At 42.7% G+C, this 20,019-nt stretch overlaps 1 protein-coding gene across 4 annotated transcripts in view; it reads right to left on the reverse strand.

Moving 5' to 3' along the window:
• The window catches only part of SCUBE2 (signal peptide, CUB domain and EGF like domain containing 2), a 74,075-nt gene that overhangs the window by 26,156 nt on the left and 27,900 nt on the right, over nucleotides 1-20,019 (reverse strand). For 2 of the 4 annotated variants that reach the window (XM_019477116.2, XM_014602134.3), the window contains exons 8-16: nucleotides 17,460-17,576; nucleotides 15,769-15,891; nucleotides 12,503-12,619; nucleotides 6,925-7,047; nucleotides 6,383-6,490; nucleotides 5,165-5,251; nucleotides 4,327-4,431; nucleotides 2,724-2,879; nucleotides 2,168-2,371 (exon numbers count right to left, since the gene is read on the reverse strand). In XM_019477116.2, the coding sequence (XP_019332661.1) occupies nucleotides 2,168-2,371; nucleotides 2,724-2,879; nucleotides 4,327-4,431; nucleotides 5,165-5,251; nucleotides 6,383-6,490; nucleotides 6,925-7,047; nucleotides 12,503-12,619; nucleotides 15,769-15,891; nucleotides 17,460-17,576 (1,140 nt within the window). The remainder of the gene's footprint in view (nucleotides 1-2,167; nucleotides 2,372-2,723; nucleotides 2,880-4,326; nucleotides 4,432-5,164; nucleotides 5,252-6,382; nucleotides 6,491-6,924; nucleotides 7,048-12,502; nucleotides 12,620-15,768; nucleotides 15,892-17,459; nucleotides 17,577-20,019) is intronic. The other 2 variants (XM_059722668.1, XM_019477117.2) reach the window with 2 other exon arrangements.

The raw sequence follows: 20,019 nt of genomic DNA on the forward strand, positions 1-20,019 counted from the left end.
AGTTTATAGGAAAGTTCTGCTGAACAGAAGGCAAGATCCAGTCCATACCAAAACAACAACTATGTTGGCTGACCTGGTTAGAACTGTAACATCCTCTCACACAGTTCAAACACTTGCAGTAGAGGCAGGAGAATCAAACTGTGTTTTAGCCAGGTGCCCAGATCATACCAACAACCAGCAAAATGTAAGGTTGCAGAAAAGTGGAGGAGAACAGGTCTATCCTGTCTATGTGACAAGATTAACCCATGGTATTAGTGTGTCTGAGAATGCCACCATTCCAGTGAGGTCGGACAAAAGGTATTTGTTCCACCTTAGCTGTTATATGCAGAACCTCTCTCTTCACAGTTTTACTGTCCAGATACCATTCACAGGTGACAAATTCACTCCACGACAGAGAGGCATTACAAGGCCCTATGAGCCAACAGCTTCTAAACATTGATGAGAAAGAAATAATGACTCTGCAACATAGGAAAACAATCACATGCATCTTCTTTCATGTCTCTCCCATCATTACAGTTTCTACTTATAAGTTTAATTTAGGTCTGGATAAAAAAAAAAGCAAACACCAAAAAAAAAAAGACATAAATTAACTCCCAAGAGCTACCATTTGTATTAGGGATAACTTGTCTACATTCAGTATTTCTAGTTTGCTCATTGTGATATTATCCAAGCACTGGTATCCTTTTCTGCAGACTAAAACAAGAAGCTTAGAAGTTGACATTGTCCCAGGTTAAGTTTGTTTTGTTTCTATCTATTACACAAAGCTGCATTGTAGAACTAATATGTTTGTTCTCTCCGTTTTCAACTTCAGTCAACAGGCAAATCTATTAGATATATTTCTCTGTCATAGACAAATACGCCCTCCCATCCAGAATCAATGGACCTCACCTTTTTGAACTAAAGGGGAACAGGTGGAAGAGGTGGGTTAGGCTTTATCTTCTTTTGATGAGTCAGCCACAGGAAGGCAATAATACTCAGTCTCTCTCTCTCTCTCTCTCTCTCTCTCTCTCTCTCTCTCTCACACACACACACACACACACACACACACACACACACACACACACACACACAACACCGGAACAAAATTTCCACTCCTTGCTATTGCATGTGCACTGCACTAGGGTGCTTCCTACTCTCTCCATCAAGGATGGCTGCATTTCAGAGTAGCTGTATATACATATGATATTTTGGCATTTGTCAAAACAAAGGATGCTGAATGTAAAAGTAGAACGTGACAGGATAGATGTTTGTGCAATAGGCATGATGAAAGGAAATATATCATAGGCTGGTAATTGCAGTTATCTGATAAAACCTTACAGATTAGGAATTGCTATTTTGCCTTCCCTTAAATCATTTGCCCATAGGGGACAAACCTGCAAAGTGCACATGCCAGAGGATGAAACATGAAGAATGGAAAAGCCTCTTAACTTGTTGTTATTCTCCAGACTGGGCCTTTACAGTTTTTACTGTCTCCTTCATGAGACATTACAGTTCTGAAAACTTCAAATCACACATTGGATGAATCTCCTAAAGCTTTGCCTAGCCTTATTACAGAACTGAGAGGAAATAAGTTGCAGCTCACTTCCAACATGACCCCTGTGTAGTCTGAGTACAGGGGACAGACAGATCTCTTGTGCTTGACCTGCTTGAATAAAAATGTTTCGTCATTCACAACATTTTTCTCCTTATGATATGGAATTCCAAAATGAATTGGAGCTTTCCAGGAATTAGCCCTTCCAGATTAGAAAATCTATTCCACAGCTGAACTGCAGTGGCTGCTTGGAAGGCATGCTAACTTGTCCAAAAAGCCGAAAAGTCTAATTTAGTCTGACAAGCATTTTAAAGCCTTACTGATTCTCTAAAGCACTTACATGCTGTGTACACTATGCAGCTTGAATTCGCTGTCATGGTCATTAGGATCGTATTAAGAGAATGTCTGACCCCTCTCCTTAAACCTTTGTACTCCAGAAGTGTCTCACAGGCTGCATTATGGTGGTGCTGCTAGTACCACAATCATTAAGATTTGTGCAGTGTTCCTCTGTTAAGCCCTGTTTTTGTGAGTTTGTAACTCTCCCATAAAGCTCATCTAGCACACAAGACCTCCACCAAGCAGAGAGAACAAAAGGGGCATGTCTCAAAGTTATGCTTGTTTCTTCACAACACGTACCACATCTGTTCTCCACACGTACTTGTCCCAAACTGCAGAACTCTGGTGGATCTGAGAGCTTCACAGACTTTCTGACCACTTCATGGTCTATGCCAGAGAGGCGAACATGGAACTGCTCCTTGTTGATTGCCTTCCGCAAGGTTCGAATGGTTTTGCGCAGTCTCTTCTCAGTCCGTTTTCGTGCACAGCGCAGATCACACATGTCTAAAAGGTAACAAGGGTGAAAATGAGGGTCCTTCAGTATTAACAACAGTATGCAGCAGTATCTGATTCAATGGAAATACAAACTGTGTCAACCCGGGTGCAGTCTTCAAGAAATTACACCAGCAAACAAGAAGAAAAGTAATTGTAACAGAAACTTTTTAAGTATAGGAGCACTCTGATTTTAGGAGCTAGGCAAGGCCCTCACACTTTCTAAATCAATAAAATGAAGCTTCAAAACAGGAGATACTTTTATGATTAAATTTTGCATAAAGATGAAAGTGAAAGATAAAGAAAATTAAGGATCTAACTGCAAGAAGCATTCATATGCACCTTGGATCATTTTCCAACCAACCTGTCACCTCCTTTTGGTTTGTTTCAAGCTCAAAATCCGCAGTGATAAACATTTCTTTAGCTGCCGCCAGTCTGTTGAAGGCTCCGTGAACTTTCTTGCCAGAGCTGCATGTTAGGTTTACATAGTAGAAGCTCTCCGTTACTGAGTTATGTTTCTCTGCATGAACAAAATTAAAGGAAGCAAAAGCTTGGCCAACTATATTACTGGATATTCACTAGAGCTCAGTAAATATTTTGTTATGAAGACTGTGAGGAGACTAAATGATTAACTCCAGATGCTAATAAACTACAAACAATGGGGCTGGATTCTCAATTGACGAACACAAGGGTAGCTTCAGTGACTTCAACAGTGTTGCAGCAAATTACACCAGCTAAAGGTCTGGCTGTACTGTGTTGACCCACTGAGCACATCCCACCACTAAGATCTGAACCTTGCTAAAGCTACAAGCCCACTTAAACCAAGCAGCTGCCAGCAAGTTCTTCATTATCTTCTTTGAGATATGCTATTAGAACCATGCTATTTGCCTGCTCAGGATGAGTTAAAATTATTCAAGGGAAAATCTCTTGCTTGCTCTGGTGTGAAAGCCCCACTCACTTCCAACAATGTTTAAATTCATCTGGGGCAAGTTTCAGCATGCACAGGCCTTTCAGAAAATGTTCACCAAGTTTTCCATGAGGAAACAATTGTGTATTTAAGAAAACGTTCAGATCACGTTTTGGTCCTGAAATAAATATGCACTTTCATTAAATATCTACTATGGTTGCTGTTCATTTAAAGCCAAGCAAACTAATATGGTGGATTATTTTTATTTTCAGTTAATTTTCTTTTTCAAGTCCAGCCAAGTAAAGATTGACCATGATACAGCTATGTACTGATTCCTCCTTCAGCAAGGGGGCCTTGCTCTTTATTATTCTTTTATTTCACTCAGATTCATCTCAAACTACATTTTGTGGGCAGGTCATAGGTTAAAGTCCTCCTTTTTGTTTCTAGCTGCCTTTACAAGTTTCCACATCATGTTTCCTACCTCAAAGCAGCTAAAAGTGTGTGGGAGGAGCCAATCTAGCTGTGTCTATTAGAAGTTTCTGCAATATAAAAGGAAGAGGCAAGGAAACAGGAGCGAAACTGGAGAAAAAGGATGAACAGGAAGAAAGAAGCCGGAGGTTTCTTCAATGTGGCATCAGGTAAATGGAATTAGCAACCAGGCAGCATAATCACAGAGGAAAGGGAAGATGGAAGAGGCAGGACATGTTTATGTTCAAAGATGCAGGAGAGAAGGAAACCAAGGTTAAGAGAAGCATGTTTAAGATTAGAAAGTCATAAAAAGATATGAAGAGCAAAAAGAGAGAGTATTCTCATGAAATTTAGATTGGTAAAAAAAAAAAAAAATACAGGAGAACTTTCCTTATGTGCCTTTTCCGAGATGCAACAGAATTGTTCCTAGAATTACAGTGGGGAAGGGCATGGTTCCTATCACCACATATGGGAAGAGAGGAAATTTGCAAAGCTCCCTGTTTATTACTGAAGTCCATTTCATGTCACGAAAATATTTAAAAAACCCTGATCTATAGCATTAGTTTGCTTACCTGTACATATACATCCATACCTGATATAATTTGCTGCAGACCTTCTTGAAACATCTCAGTCTTTTTCAAACTACATTTTCCTTCATTAAATTTAAAGGTTACACTTATCTTGATAGCTGAGGTATCTTCACACAAAGAAACAATGACAAGTTACTTTAAAAAAGAAAAAGACTGAAATACCACAATGTCAAGCAGGTCACTACAACTGCATAATGTAAACCTATATGTCACTAAAAACACTGCTGTTTGTGGAAAGATGGAATCACAGGGGGGATGCTGAATGAGATACTAGTCTTATTCTGCTGGTAGTTAGTTCATAACTGGAACTACATTAAGAAGCTGTGATATATTTTAGCTGCAGGAAAGGTATTGTTCATAGGGGCAGAACTTGTGTAAATATGAACAGTTTTGCTAGAGTCAAAGAGATACATTGATTTATACCAGCTTAAGATCTGTACCTATTGTTTATGTACAGTAGCATCTTTCACACTCCTACATCTTAAATAAATGTTACTGTTAAGCTAAGTGAGACACATAGATTATACATAGTCAAATTTTCCAATAGGAGTGGATAAAGAGATACATGTAGCTCCACAGATGGACTGTTCATGTACCTAATAATTTGGATCTCAGGCACACGGGTAATGCTGGTGAAGCCACACAAGGACTTCAAGAGAAGAATCCTCATTTATGCAAGAGCTGTGCACTCTGACATATGAATGAAGAGGAAGAAAAAACAGAAGGAATACAACCAAAGAGGAAACAAAATGCAAACGGAATAATATATCCCTGTCTTATAATACCCTTATAATAATGAGTCAACAGGATTTACATGCAACAAGTAAATCTAGTAATTACCAAGCCAAGTAGATTCATTTGTACTTTGTTGCTTTTTCTTAGGCGGAGAGGAGCTGCCACAGGTGAGAGTGTAGGTCTCTTGTATTCCTAACAACAGATGATACAGGCAGACAAAGTAAAGATACAAACCACATAAGAACTGGATGCCCTTCACCTGTGTAAGGCATTTGTAGGATTGAGTTACATGGGCACTGCCTTTTTCAAAGATGACACTTAGCCTTGGAGCTATGTTCCCAGCTTTGGAATAGCTCTGAGGTCAATTTGCCTCAGTGTTGGCAAATAATCAAGACCCTGTTTGCCCTTTTAGCCCTATATCCAAAAGCTGGACCTGATCTCAGGTTCCTAAGATGGCAGGCTCAGCTCTGAACAGGGCTTCTATCATTCAACAGCTGGCCCTGTGCCGTTTTGGGAATGGCACCAGAAACACTTAAGAGTTCTGCCCTGTCCACTCTTGCTAAAGGGCAGTTGTGGTGAGGTGATATGAAGGTAGAGGGATTAGAAGAAAAGGATTCATAGGATTCTGGCAGGGATACAGAGGTCCCTGTTTAAAGGGAGGAGGTTTTCTCCTTTGGTTGCTTATTTTCTTACACCTTCATGAGTCACAGATACATTAAGTTGCTATAACCAATGGCACATAAGGATTAGCACAACATCTGGCTGCCTTTGAGTCCCCTGCCCAAATGACCAGATTCCCATTTATAGCTGGGTTGACTGGGGGCAGCCTTTGGCACAAGTCCAGGATGAAACATGAACTGATTACACCAGAACAGAGGTGCTCAACCTGCAGGCCAGATATGTACCACAGGCTTATCTGCAGGCCAGATATGTACCAGAGGGCTCCCCATGGAGTCTCACACCATCCTGAACATCTGGATTGGGCCCCAGGGCCCCACACCACCTCTAGCAGGCCCACATACCACCCCTCCATCCATCCAGGATTAGGTTCCATCTGGGCAGAGGTGGCACAAGGAGCCAAGGCATAATCCCAGTGAACAGGGGCAGAGTAAGGCCTAAAATGGCCCACAGACTCGCCCCACACCTTTCATCTGGCCTGCAGGACCAAAACTGACCACCACTGCTCCAGAGCCACAGTGACACCTTATGTACTCTGCCACTGTGCCTCAAAGACCTTCACAAGCGCTAGCATTATTACTCCTTCATTCTTCACATAACAGCATGCTTCAGACAACTATACTGTGCTTTGTCTGTGTGACTTACCAGAAATAACATGGACATCCGAGGGACAGCTTAAGATGCACCCATCATTGCCACCACTTTTAGTGCAGCGCAGCAATACTTTGGGTGACATATCAGGCAAGGACCCTTCTAAACAAGATAAATATAAATACTCATGGGAGAAGTAAAATATCTACATGTGGCAAACAGAGATGGACATGCAGCAACCTTCAATATTCAATACAGAGAGAAGGGGAGAAAGGGAGATAACATAAGGATTAAACCATATATATAAATTTCCTTTCACGTAAAACTATGCCCAAAATATTTTTCCATGCAGTAAAGCACAAAAGAAAACACAGAAAGAAGCCTAGGTAAAAGCAAAGGAAGAAAGCATCAAAGCCCCTTAAAGTATCTCCTGTTTTTCACCTATTCCAGCAATGGCTAGCATGGCTACTTAAAAGTAAAGCAGAAATCTAACAAAGGTCATGACGATCCATGCTGCTTAACGGGATGGATCAAGATTTTCACAACTACCTAGAGCTGCATCACCTTCAAGCACACATGTTTTCTATGTGCCTTACCAACGCAGTCTTTCTTATTCCAGTGCAATTTCTGGTTGGAGTGACACTGACATTCATAATCTCCTAATGTATTCATGCAGGTCTGTTGACATCCTCCATTGTTGATACTACATTCATTAATATCTGAAGACAAGGATGAAAATACCTTTTTAAACTGTTAATCTAGAAACAATTTCACTTACTGTAAAATCCAGACATAAAATTGTGGTAACTGGGCAGCATACTTCGTATGGTCAGGCTGTAATTTTCTGGGTGCCTTTTGAATATCCTGCCCTAAATATTTGTGCATTCCCTGCAGTCTTTTAATGAATGTTAACATTGATTTAAATGATTTACTTTCAATGTTAAATATTACCAAAATTGACTGTAACTAAAACATTCCAGCCTCAAGAATGGGCTTCAAAAATTTACAGGCTCTTAACAAAGGAAAATGCAATTAAACCAAACATACGTTGTATTGTTTCTGGTTATTATTATGTTTGAAACAAAACCATGTGATAGGATGCAAGACACACAATGACCATTTGCCTTAAAAGTTCAAATGCGTATTATATATATAATGCATACATTATGCCTTTATTTATATGCACACACACACACACACACACACACACACACACATACATACATATTATAATGTTAAAATATATTTTATTTCATGGTTAACAAATAAAAGTGGACAATACTTTCCATTGTATTGCTATGCTTTTTTGGCCTAAACAGTCAGACCACTTTGGGGACTTTGCCAGGTAGTTTCCATTAGAAGGCAATAGGAGTGGGGGTGGTTTATGCAATTCTGTTTGTTTACCCCTAATGTCCCTTAACACAGCAAGAGCAAGTTTCCATTTCAGTTTCAAAGTTTCTCTTTCCTGGACATCCTGTAACCCAGAGACCCCTGTCTCTTTGCTCTCCCTCAGGGTCAAACTCATGACCGCTTCTCTTACTTCCTGCCCTTCACAGAAATGTACATGCTGCAACTAATCAATCCCCAAGCTCTTCAGCCTGCAGGGCTTAGCTTTTGAATGGATCTTACCATGATGCCTATTGCCTTGGGTAGTAGTTTCCTATCGTAATTATATGAAGAAGTATTTATTTTTCCTGCAGTATAGATGTCTACAGCCTGCAGCTCCAGATCCAGGAGCCAGCTCACCATTTTCTCACTTCCTGCTGGTTATTCATAATGCCATTGATCCCAACACTTTGCATCATCTTTTCCAAGGAAGGAAGGAAGCCCACCCCCCACCCCACCCAGACATCCTAGCTGAGTATATAAAGAATACACACAGTGCAAAGTCACCTATGACAGTGTGCACGCAAAATGCATCTTTTATGGCTTGATCCTGTTCCATCCGAAATCCAACGGCACAGCCCTTAAAGAGCAAATTTTACAGGCAAATGAAGCAATTTTCTAAGTGTGATAATATGACTCTACCACCCTTAATCAGACCAACTATTAAAAGGTAGTCAAATAATATTTACCATATTTTCTCATACACAACACACCCCCATATAAGACACACACCTTGTTTTTGGAAGGCAGAATGTAGAAGAAATTGTTTTTTTTCCCAGAGTCATAGTCTAGATCTGGCTTTTTCATGGGGAAGCTGTGTTGCAAAACTACTGTCAGCTTCTCTCAGTCATCAAGCTTATAGTGATTATGAAAGAGTTAACACTGGATTCCAACCCTATTGCTTGCTGGCTGAAAGAATCTAGAAACCATTTTGCAACACAGCATCTTCACACTTGTGGTATGCTGGCAACACTGTTCAGGAAAGCCGGTAGAGCAGCTGCCTTTATTATGCATGACTTAAACCAATTGCCATTAGTCCCCCATATTCATAAACACATAGGCTAAGATTTTCAAAGGAACCAGAAAGCAAGTGTCCAAATTTCAATGCATCTATACCTTAGGACAGGAGCATCAAACTCAAATGAGCTGCCGGCAGGGGGGCACAGCCAAAGGGTGGATCATCCAGCCTGCAGGGCTTCTTGCAGGCCAGATGACATACCCCTGGATTTGATCCATGGTGCTTCTTCCCACAGCTGCCAAAGCTACTGTTTCAGCTAGTAACCAGAGAGTTAACATCGCTGCCGCTCAGTGTCCCTCCCTCCTTCTCAACCCTTTTGCCACTGCTGACTGCTGCCAATTTTGGTCACCAAAGGTGACTGAAAATCAGAAATTAAGCAGAAAGTAAGGGGAACTGGGAGGGTGAGCAGCAGCATCATTAACCCCCATATCAAAACAGCAGCTGTAACTGCTGTGGTGACAAACTCTATGGGCTGGATCTGGAGGGTTGTCCAGCCCATGAAAAGTCCTGTGAGCCAGATGTTTGACTCAACCCCACCCCACTGTAGAAGACATCATATCCTGGGGGCGCCCTATTCCCTTAGACTTCTCTAAAAAAAACAAACCCCAGCTTATGTTCATGCACACAGCTTATAGGACCCCAAATGAAGTGAAGACCTGCAAACTGGGTGACACATTTCTGTCATGGTCCCCAAGTTCAAATGTGCCCATTCTGACTCCCACCAGAGGGAATGCCCTGTTGGACCTGGTCCTGGCCACAGGCGATTATCTGGTAAGGGGGCTCCAGGTCCTTGACCACCTGGGTGATAGCAATCATCGCTTGCTGGAATTCATCATCCAGCGCAGGGTGACAAGGGCCTGCAGCAAGGCAGTAGCCCTAGACTTCAAGAGGGCCAACTTCAATGAGTTGAGGAGATTGGTGGGAGAGGCGCTGGGGTTCTCGAGGGCAGGGGAACTCAGTGCCCAAGATGAATGGTCGTTCCTTAAGGAGACGATACTCAGGGCCCAAGGGGTGACAATCCCAACAAGAAGCAAGGGGGGCAAGAGTGCCCAAAAGCCTCCTTGGCTCACCCAGGACATCCGGGAATGCCTGGTTGCCAAAAAGGCAGCGTACACCTGGTGGAATGGGGGGGTGATCTCCAAAGAGGAGTATACCTCCACTGCTCGGGCCTGTAGGGGAGCTGTTAGGAAAGCTAAGGCGGACATAGAGGTAGGACTAGCATCCAAGATCAAAGATAATAAAAAGTCCTTTTTCAAATATATAGGGAGGATGAAGAAGGCGCCGGAAAATGTGGGGCCTCTGCAAGATACACTGGGCAATCTGGTGGTTGCGCCAGAGGAGAAGGCAGACCTCTTTAACAAATTCTTCACCTCCATTTTCTTGTGCAGGGACCAGGACTCCCCCACTGTGATTCAAGACGGACTCGAGGGGAACACCCCAAGACCTAAGGTTAAGGAGGACCAGGTTAGAGTGCTTCTGGAGGGGCTGGACGTGTTCAAATCAGCAGGTCCAGATGCTCTCCACCCCAGAGTGTTGAGGGAGCTAGCAGGGGTTATTGCAGGGCCCTTGGCACGGCTTTACGAGCGCTCGTGGTGCTCGGGCCAGGTGCCAGATGATTGGAAGATAGCCAATGTGGTCCCCATCTTTAAAAAAGGGAGGAGGGATGACCCAGGCAACTATAGGCCTGTCAGTCTTACCTCAATCCTGGGGAAACTCTTTGAGAAGATCATCAAGGAGCACATCTGTGATGGGCCGGCATCGGGGATAATGCTCAAGGGCAACCAGCACGGTTTCATTAGGGGCAGGTCATGTCAGACCAGACTGCCTTTTACGATCAGGTCACAAAAGCATTGGATGCAGGTGTCGCTGTGGATGTAGTCTTTCTGAACTTCAGCAAGGCCTTTGACACTGTCTCCCACCCCATCCTCATTAAAAAAATAGGCGACTGTGGCATCGATATCTACACGGTCAGATGGATTGTGAATTGGCTGAAGGGTAGTACTCAGAGAGTGGTGGTGGACGGGTCATATTCAACCTGGGGGGAAGTGGACAGCAGAGTCCCCCAGGGCTTGGTCCTTGGGCCTGCACTGTTCAATTTCTTTATCAGCGATTTGGATGACGGGGTGAAAAGCAACCTGTTCAAATTTGCTTATGATAGCAAAATTTGGGGTGAGGTGGGCACGTTAGCAGGGAGGGAAAGACTGCAGAAAGACCTGGATAGGTTGCAGGGGTGGGCAAACAAAAACAGGATGCGCTTCAATACTGACAAGTACAGGGTGCTGCACTTGGGCAGTAGTAACCAGCAGCACACTTACAAGATGGGAAACTCCCTTCTTGAGAGCACGGAGGCAGAAAGGGATCTTGGAGTCATCACTGACTCCAAGATGAACATGAGCCGACAATGCGAGGTCACGGTCGGCAGGGCTAACTGGACCTTATCGTGCATCCACAGGTGCATCTCAATTAGGTCCAAGGAGATGATCCTCCCCCTCTACGTGACACTGGTCAGGCCACAGCTGGAGTACTCTGTCCAGTTCTGGGCACCCCGCTTCAAGAGGGATGTGGACAACATTGAGAGGGTCCAGAGGAGGGCCACCCGCATGATCCGGGGACAGCAGGGCAGACCCTACAACGAGAGGCTACGGGACCTGAACCTGTTCAGCCTTCACAAGAGAAGGCTGAGGGGGGACCTGGTGACCATCTATAAACTCACTAGGGGGGGACCAGAAGGGTTTGGGGGAGACCTTGTTTCCCCTAGCGCCCCCCGGGATAACAAGGAATAACAGCCACAAGTTGTTGGAGAGTAGGTTTAGATTAGACATCCGTAAGAACTACTTCACAGTCAGGGCAGCTAGGATCTGGAACCAACTTCCAAGGGAAGTGGTGCTGGCTCCTACCCTGGGGGTCTTTAAGAAGCGGCTCGATGCCTACCTGGCTGGGGTCATTTGAGCCCAGTTTTCTTCCTGCCCAGGCATGGGGTCGGACCTGAAGATCTACAAGGTCCCATCCGACCCTACTTCTATGATTCTATGACTCACATTCACACACATTTATTAGCCAATTACATGGATGGATGTATTTAAGATTTTGCCTGAGTTTCACATGAAAACAGGTTTATTTCCATTTAATGTTAAGTAATGATATTTTTCCATATTAATATTCTGTCCATTTTCAATATGCCTCAGATTAAAGTTCATGTCAACATATTGCTCTGTTTCACTGAAGATTTCTTTGTGAATCAGAAGTAAAACATCCAGGCTCCATCTTCAACTAGTATAAATCAGTATTACTCAGTTAACTAAAACTGAGCTTTCCCTGTTTAGATCATATAAAGACCTAGCCTTTTCTTACTAAATATATATTTTCATTATTATAAAAGGCCCTAATATCATACTTCATCTGAAGCCTTTCTTCATAAGGACTTTGTCTTGAAAGTAATCTATGTCCAGAACTCCCACTGAAACCAGCAGCAGTTTTGCATATGGAAATAGTGTCAAATCACCTACATGTGGAATTCATCTATTTGCTCTAGTGCTTAAAGTTGTATTCCAATACACTGAGAGAAAGAAAAATAATTTAAGAAAAAACACAATTAAGCAAGCAGTACTGTTCATTTCATTTTTGCTCTATCTCCTCTTTTGAAAAACTGCCTAGAAAAGGCAAAGGGTAAATTAGCTGTACAGGATTTCAGGCACATGCCTTCCAGTGATGTTAATAATTGCTGCAGAAGTGCTCTGACAGCATGCACACTGGTATCTTTTTATACTCACCTCCACAATGTGTGAAGCCGTAGAGAGTGTATCCTTTGTTACAAGAACACTCAAAAGTGCCTGGATGATTGATGCACGTGTGGTCACATGTCCTTTCAAAAGAACATTCATCAATGTCTGTAATTTTTAAAGGGATATGTTAACATCTCTTGCTCTGTCAAGGAAGCATTTATAAGCTAGCAAAGCTGGACAGATAGATGTCTAAATTTATGCGAGCTAAGCAAATTCTTTTAACTCTAGCAGCTTGTAACACAAGGAAGTAGAAACTTTTGAAAGAGCAGCTAGTTTCCTAAACAATATGGCAAACGTATAAACTGTAGTTATATTGCATTTTAAATAACTCCTGCTCAATTCTCTTCATTGCAAAAAAGAATATGTAGAAAACAAATACTTCTTCAAAGGAAGGCAAAGCAGAGTTGTCAGGAAAAATATTTACAAATTAACTTTCCATTTCCTTGTCCCACTGACAAAAACAGGAAGCCAAATTTTTACCTAAGCTGTGCCTATGCAATAGCCATTCTAGATCTACACTAGACCACTCACCTCATAAAGATAAAAAAACGGTAGAACAGTTTTTTCAGTTCTGGGCAGACAAGAAGCCAGACTGCAACCCCTCAAAACTAAATTGTCCTCAGCAGCAACCCCACACAGGGTGCAGGGTTCTCCAGGAGGAGCCTCCTCCACCTGCCCTCAGCAATGTGCCTCAGGGCAGTGAAAAAGGACCTTCTCTTGATACATCCTTCTTATTGCATGCCAGTAGTGTAATGGCAGGTGGGTAAGTGGGGCACAAGCCCCAGGGACTGCCTAAGATGGGGGGAGCACTGGAATGCAGCTAAGAGAGCACCTTATCTGCTGTCCCTGGTCCCCCTGAAGAGCATTTGGCATGATGGTGGTAGGGCAGAGCAGGAACAGCAGCAAGTTTCACCTTTTTTGCCACCAAAAATTGGTGTTTAAATGGCCACTCGACACACATTAGTGACATCTGTCCCTGCATCAGCGAACCTCCACCACTGCTCTTGCTAAGGGTGCAAAAAAATGGCCTAATATGCCTGTGTTGAACAACACTGGCTGCAGCAACCAAGAGACCCTGGACATCACTGGGATCAGGTTTGGCTTAATTTGTGGCACTGCACACAGTGGGCTTATTATTTCTGTCTTTAATGCTGAAAAGAATGTCTCTGCTTTAGACATCTAAATGTTCCTCAGCTTTTTAATCATTTTACATATTAGACACCATCCCTAAAGAGGCAAATTTAGTGTATGGGCAAGCTTGATCCCAACGAAGTCAAAGGCAAAATTCTAATGGATTTCAACGGAGCAGCACCTCAGGCTATAAATACTGAATGTATTATTATCAAAAGTACCCTACACTGCTATCACAAAATGGAAAGCATGATACAGCCTAATGGGTCTTATCCAGTTCCCACAGCTGAGAGTTCTCATCACTAACAGGGCTCCCAGCCCAGAGGGCGCATGGTGTCCCCAGTGGCCTGGAGCTCTGAGCACTGACAGGGTTTCCAACCACCAGCAGCTGGGAGTCCCATCAGTACTGGGAGCTGTCAGCTGCAGGACTGCATGGTGCTCCCCATGGCTGGGAGCTTTGTCACCTGACCAGGGCTCTCAGGTGGGGGAGATCATTGTGTTCCCCAGCTGGGAGCCCCGATCAGCTGACAAGTGCTCCCAGCCTCCAGAGCACACAGGAGCATGCTCTGGAGACTGGGAGCACTGGCCATATGTTCAATTAAAGTTGTGATAGGAGCCACAAAGTTATTATATATATTTTGTATAATAACTTTGTTGCTTATTCCTGGTTTTATCACACCATTAAGTGAATGAATGTATGGCCAGGTCACTACTTAAGATGTGACTAATCAGTTAATCATGCCTTAAGTGTAATGTGTGTCAGAGGCCTAGGAGAAGCAACACAGACATCTGAAGATGAAATCCTTAAAATAAATAATTAATTCATAAACAGGTTCCATCAGAAATCTTGGAAATCCTACATTTCTCCAGCAAGTTTGCTCTGTGTAAATATTTGTCCCGCTAAGTCTGATCTAAAAAAGATGAGAAGGGACCACATTGCAGTGAAGTCTCCTGCCTGATAGTCAGCTCCTTTTTCTGAAATTCATCATTAATGTCAGCCGGTTGTCTAGGAAATGGAATTATTCACTTGCCAAAATGATTGACCCACTTTATTTTAGCTGCTTTCTACATACTGTAGCTTTGCCAAAAACAACAAGACCACATTGCTAATTACTTTTTAATGTATTTGCACAGTTTAAATAAGGTTTATTTTCCTATATGTACAGAGCATTATATCAAAAAGCAAATATGTTTTGTTGGCTGATGGGTGGTATCAATGCCATGCTGTCTTCTTAAAATCAAATCTTTCTGCAATGTTTAAAAAATAATCTGAATGCAATTGTAAAGAATAGTGAATCCACTGCAATTTATATAAAGGGGTATAGGACTAAAATGTTATGGACTGAATACTTTTCCTTTTTTCTTGAATCCAGGTATCTAACAAGTTCCAACCAAAAAATAAGGAGAGAAAAATGGTATTTTATTCTAAATTAACAAATGTTGCCAAGTCAAATAATCTGTATTTGAAAACAGTTACTACAGCTAAAGTATGGTTGTTTCCCTCTTCATTTCCTGTAAATGACTTTAGCCACTGAATACATGAAAAATTGTGTGACCTATATAAAGGGCTATCTGTTATAAAATTATGTTCTCTACTCACTATTTCTTCCAGATAATTATCTATTATACAATGAATAACTTTTCAGACAATCTCCTAATGCATCTCTAACTGTAGTCAAACTCAGGCCTACAGACCGGCCCCATACACTGCATGCAGTGTGTGCCCCTAATGGTCCCATGCACAATCTCCAGCACACAGGGCCCAGGCCAGAGCCAGTGAACGCTGCATGTGGCGCACAGGTTGGCCCAGGGCATGTCACACGTAGCACACAGCTCCAGTTCAAGTCCCCTGGGCAGCACCACTGGCTAAATAACGGGGCTCCGTGGGCCAGATCTCTAACACCCCTGTCCTACTGTAACATCATGCCAAATGCTCTTCATTGGCTCTTCACTGATTTTAAAAACAGCTGTAGAGAGAAAACTCTACATACCTATTTAAAAAAGCCATAAATACCTTGAAAAACCATAAATAATTGGAAATTATTCAATTAGCACTTCATCACTGTAATAGGTGTCTAACCCAATTTGATTTGTTTACTTTTACTAAGTCTCCATGCACATACCTTGACAGGACTTCTCATCTGTCAATAATTTAAATCCTTTTTTGCAGCTGCAATCAAAACTGCCAACAGTGTTTTTACAAAAATGATGACAGCCTCCATTATTGGCCTGGCATTCATCTATATCTGTAACGGAAAAGCATTTAGCAAATAAGCAGAACATGTCTGATGCCCTTTTGTCAGTTGGTCTCAAAGATGGACACATCGTATGGATGAAACAACCAGATCTGACTGGGAGTTTCATTTCTCAGCAAGTAAAGCCTGAAACTAAATCCAGTGACTGAACAATACCAAACTGTGGGGAAGTTCAGATCCAGATCTAGAAATTAACTTTTTAATTCATGTGCATTTCCACTATTCCCTTTCATTCAGCACAGGGGTGCATAACCCCTGGTCCACAGGCCAGACCCAGCCCACAACCTTGCGTCACCTAGCCTGCAGAGCTCCCTGTGGGTGTGGCAGTGGAAGAGCAGTGGCACTACTTCCCCACTGCCAGATTTCCAGACCCTGGGGAGCTGCAGGCCCTGCACACTGGATTGGATGCCCAATTCCAGCATGCAGGGCCAGAAAAGGGCCTCAGGCAATGGCCCAATACCAGCACTTGCAGATGACTGGGAGGAAGTAGCACTAGACCCCTGGGACCCAATCCCAGCACACTGCAGGAAGAGGGATGTGCCAAGCCCTCCCAGTACCAATCCCTGTATGGGGGCAGAAGGAGGTGGTGCCAGGCCACTGGGACCCAATTCTGCCATGCAGGGGAGCAAGAGGTAATGCTGGGCCCCAGGACCCAATCCTGGTACGCAGGGCTTGATCCCACCCAGGGAACGGCCCCTCCACACTCATCTGGCCTGCACAGCCAAAAGATTGAGTGAGCACCACTGATCTCACATGTGGCTCTCATTTTCACATACATGTGTAAATGTGCTTATAAAGGAATACTTTTCGTAGCTCGTACCACTGGAGATTATAAACTCATTTACTGTTTGGAAACCCTTTAGAGTTTTAAACAAAATACTTTAACTTTTTTTTTTTATTACTCTCTCCTGTTTTCCCAAGCAATGCAGAAATTATAGACAGAAAAGACTAGTGTCATCCTGTCCTTCTCATGCCAGCAAGAGTTCTTTTTCTCATTTTAAATGACTCAAGCACAGAGAATTCCATCACTCTGCTTGGCAGACCACTCATAGATCTTACCCTGGAGAATTTTATTTCAATGTGTAACCTAGATTTTCCTTTGCTTATTTCTAACCCATTATTTCTTATTATAGCTGCTTGGACCAGCATAAATAATTCTACTGCTGCCTTCCTATTTAGAGTCTTCATATATTAGAGCCCTAATACCAAGTTGACAGTCTGATTCTCCTTATTGATGTATGCAAATCTCTGCCTGTGAACAAACAGGATCCCCTCATTGCCATTATACCACTAATGCATTACTACCTGCTGATCAGAGAAAGAGGCCATATTGGAGATGGGAAGGGGAGTCACAGGCAAAGTATGTTCCATATCTAAGCCTGGTGACTGGTGTAACAGGCAGCATATGCAAGATAGCTGCATGTCTCATCCTGCCTTGTCCCTTCCCATGGCTAGTTACACTTTGGCTTTTCTCAAGATGCCAAGGAATTTCCACTGGAGACTGGTACAACTGCTACAAGGTATTTATGCAGGTAGGCTGCCAAAAGTGCAAAACTTACCTTTGCAGGTCTTCCCATCCAGCTGGAGTGTAAATCCAACAGGACAGCTGCAATGAACTCCAGTTGAGGTATCTTTACATGTGCGGTCGCAACCGCCATTATTGACAGCACAGGTTTCTAACAGACAAAATAAAGGTAACATTCATACAGGAATATAGAAAGAGAAATAAAAAGTAGTAATGATAGAATGAGTAGATCCAACTCCACTGCTATTCTGCAACATTATACCTAACTATACATTTCACCTGGTACATACAAGGCACTAGGAAATGCTCTACAGACAACTGGTATGTCAGTAACAAGATCAGGACACATGTCTGGGTGTGTGAGGGAAGCTGTTTGGCATAATCCCCCCTACACTATCTCCAGCTTTCCTTGGGTGTTCCACACAGCTCTGACCTTGGTTCCTCTTTTGCTTCTCCCTCAGCCTAGTTCTGTTGGACAAGCCCATCTACAAACACAAATTCAGCCACCGTCTCCCTGCTGATGATCCACAGATCTAGCTCTGTACTTCAGATGTCTCCCTCTTGCATCCAAACCGGCACTTGACCTGTTCCTCTGATAGCTCCTTCTGGATATCCATTCAAGCTTAATGTGATTGAAGCAGAGCTCTCCACTTTCCCTCAGCCCTCCCCCATGACCTCCTTTCTCAGTCACCATGGACAGCCCTCCTGTCTGCCTGTCAGTCAAGCCTGGAACCTGGAAATCTTCTTAGACATGGATTTTTTTCAGGTCCTAACACGCTGATGACATATGAATCTCTCAGACTCTTTCTACAAAACAACTCTAACGTGTAGTTTGTCCTATCGACCCAGGCACAGCTCTTAGCCAGGCTCTTATCTCATGTAATAGTTACTGCAACATTCTTTCCTCTGGCCTTGATGCATTCAGTCTTGACTTGCACATATCCATTCAAAATGCAATTGCAAAGATAATTTTCTTAGCGGGACAACTTAATTACATCTTCTCTCTCTTTGTTACTTCAATATCCACCCTTTCTCTTTGTATACAAGCTATTTTCCTCACTTTCAAGGCTCATCATGGCCTATGCCTGTCCTGCCTTTCTCCTTTCATTCACTATTGAAAGGATAGCTCCCACCCCTGACTGGTCAATAATGTTGGCTTTAAATTATTCACTCAATAGATTTTCAAACAAGTACCTTTGTACTTTTTCCCATGCTGCCCTTTAAGTTTGGGAGGAAAAGCATGCAAAATTATCAGCAAAACCACTTATTCAGGTGCCTAAGTATGGAATTAAGAGCCTAATGCCAGCTCCTATTTTTTAAAACCTCAGCCCCAGCATCCATGCTCCTGCAGTCTTGGCTCTTTCTGCTGAGATTGCCAAAGAGAACAGTAGATGATTACTGCCATCTTGGGGAATTCTGGCAAGTTGTGAATATACCTTCTTTGTGAACTGTACTGCAACATGTTTCTGCTGGGTGATCATCAGATGATGGAGGACTGCCAGATGCTGCAACTTAAGACCAGACCAAAATGGCCCCACAGTATGCCAACCTTTTTCTGAGCCACCTGGAAGAAGAATTCCTCAAGTACTATACCATCAAACCCTGGCTGTACTTCAAATAATGAAGATGTCATCAATATATCTTGATTAAAAACCTGCAATCTCTGATTGAAATTCAACAATCATCACCCCTCCATCCAATTATCTCTTGAATACTCCAGCACCAACATTTCCTTTTTAGATATGATGATCAGTATCCAGAATGGTAAAATACAGACCATGTTATACAAGAAACCCACAGACCAACATACATATCTGCACAGAACCAGCAATCACCCTAAACACATCAAGAAAACTGTAATAGACAGTCAAGCCATCAGATACCACCGAATCTGCACTGAGAAGAACAGCAAGGATTGCCACCTCACAAATCTCAAAAAGGCTTTCACTCAACAAGGACACTCCTCCAGAAAAATAGATCACATGTTTGAAATAGCCACCCAGATACCATGTGAAGAATTGCTGTAGTACAGAAGGAAAACCCCCATGAATCACACTCCACTGGTTATGACATATCACGCCTCTCTTGAACCTATATGGAAAATTCTCAAACAACTGCAACCCAGACTAGAAGGAGACCCAATTCTCAAAGAGATCTTCTCAGAACCACCAATGCTATCCTTTAAACAAGCACCGAACTTCACCAACCTCATCACCAGAAGCAAACTTCTTACAGCCCAAAATACACTGAATGTATCCAGACCAGGCCAGTACAAGAAATGTAAAACCTGCCAACATATCTCCACCATCTCCACAATTACTACACCCCACAACAAAACCACCACCATTCCTGGATCTTATGCCTGCATCTCCAGAAATATAATATATCTCATCCAGTGCACCAAATGCCCTGATGGAAAATACACAGGAGAGACCAAACAACAACTGCGTACTAGAATGAATGCACGCCGGAAATCTATTAAAGACAAGAATACCCAATTACCTGTGGGGGCACATTTCTCACAAGAAAACCACTCCCTCTCTAATCTCTCAGTTCTAATCCTCAAAGGGAACTTACAAAACACTTTTCACAGA

This window comes from Alligator mississippiensis, chromosome 2 (assembly GCF_030867095.1).
Source record: "Alligator mississippiensis isolate rAllMis1 chromosome 2, rAllMis1, whole genome shotgun sequence".
Classification (NCBI taxonomy): domain Eukaryota; kingdom Metazoa; phylum Chordata; order Crocodylia; family Alligatoridae; genus Alligator; species Alligator mississippiensis.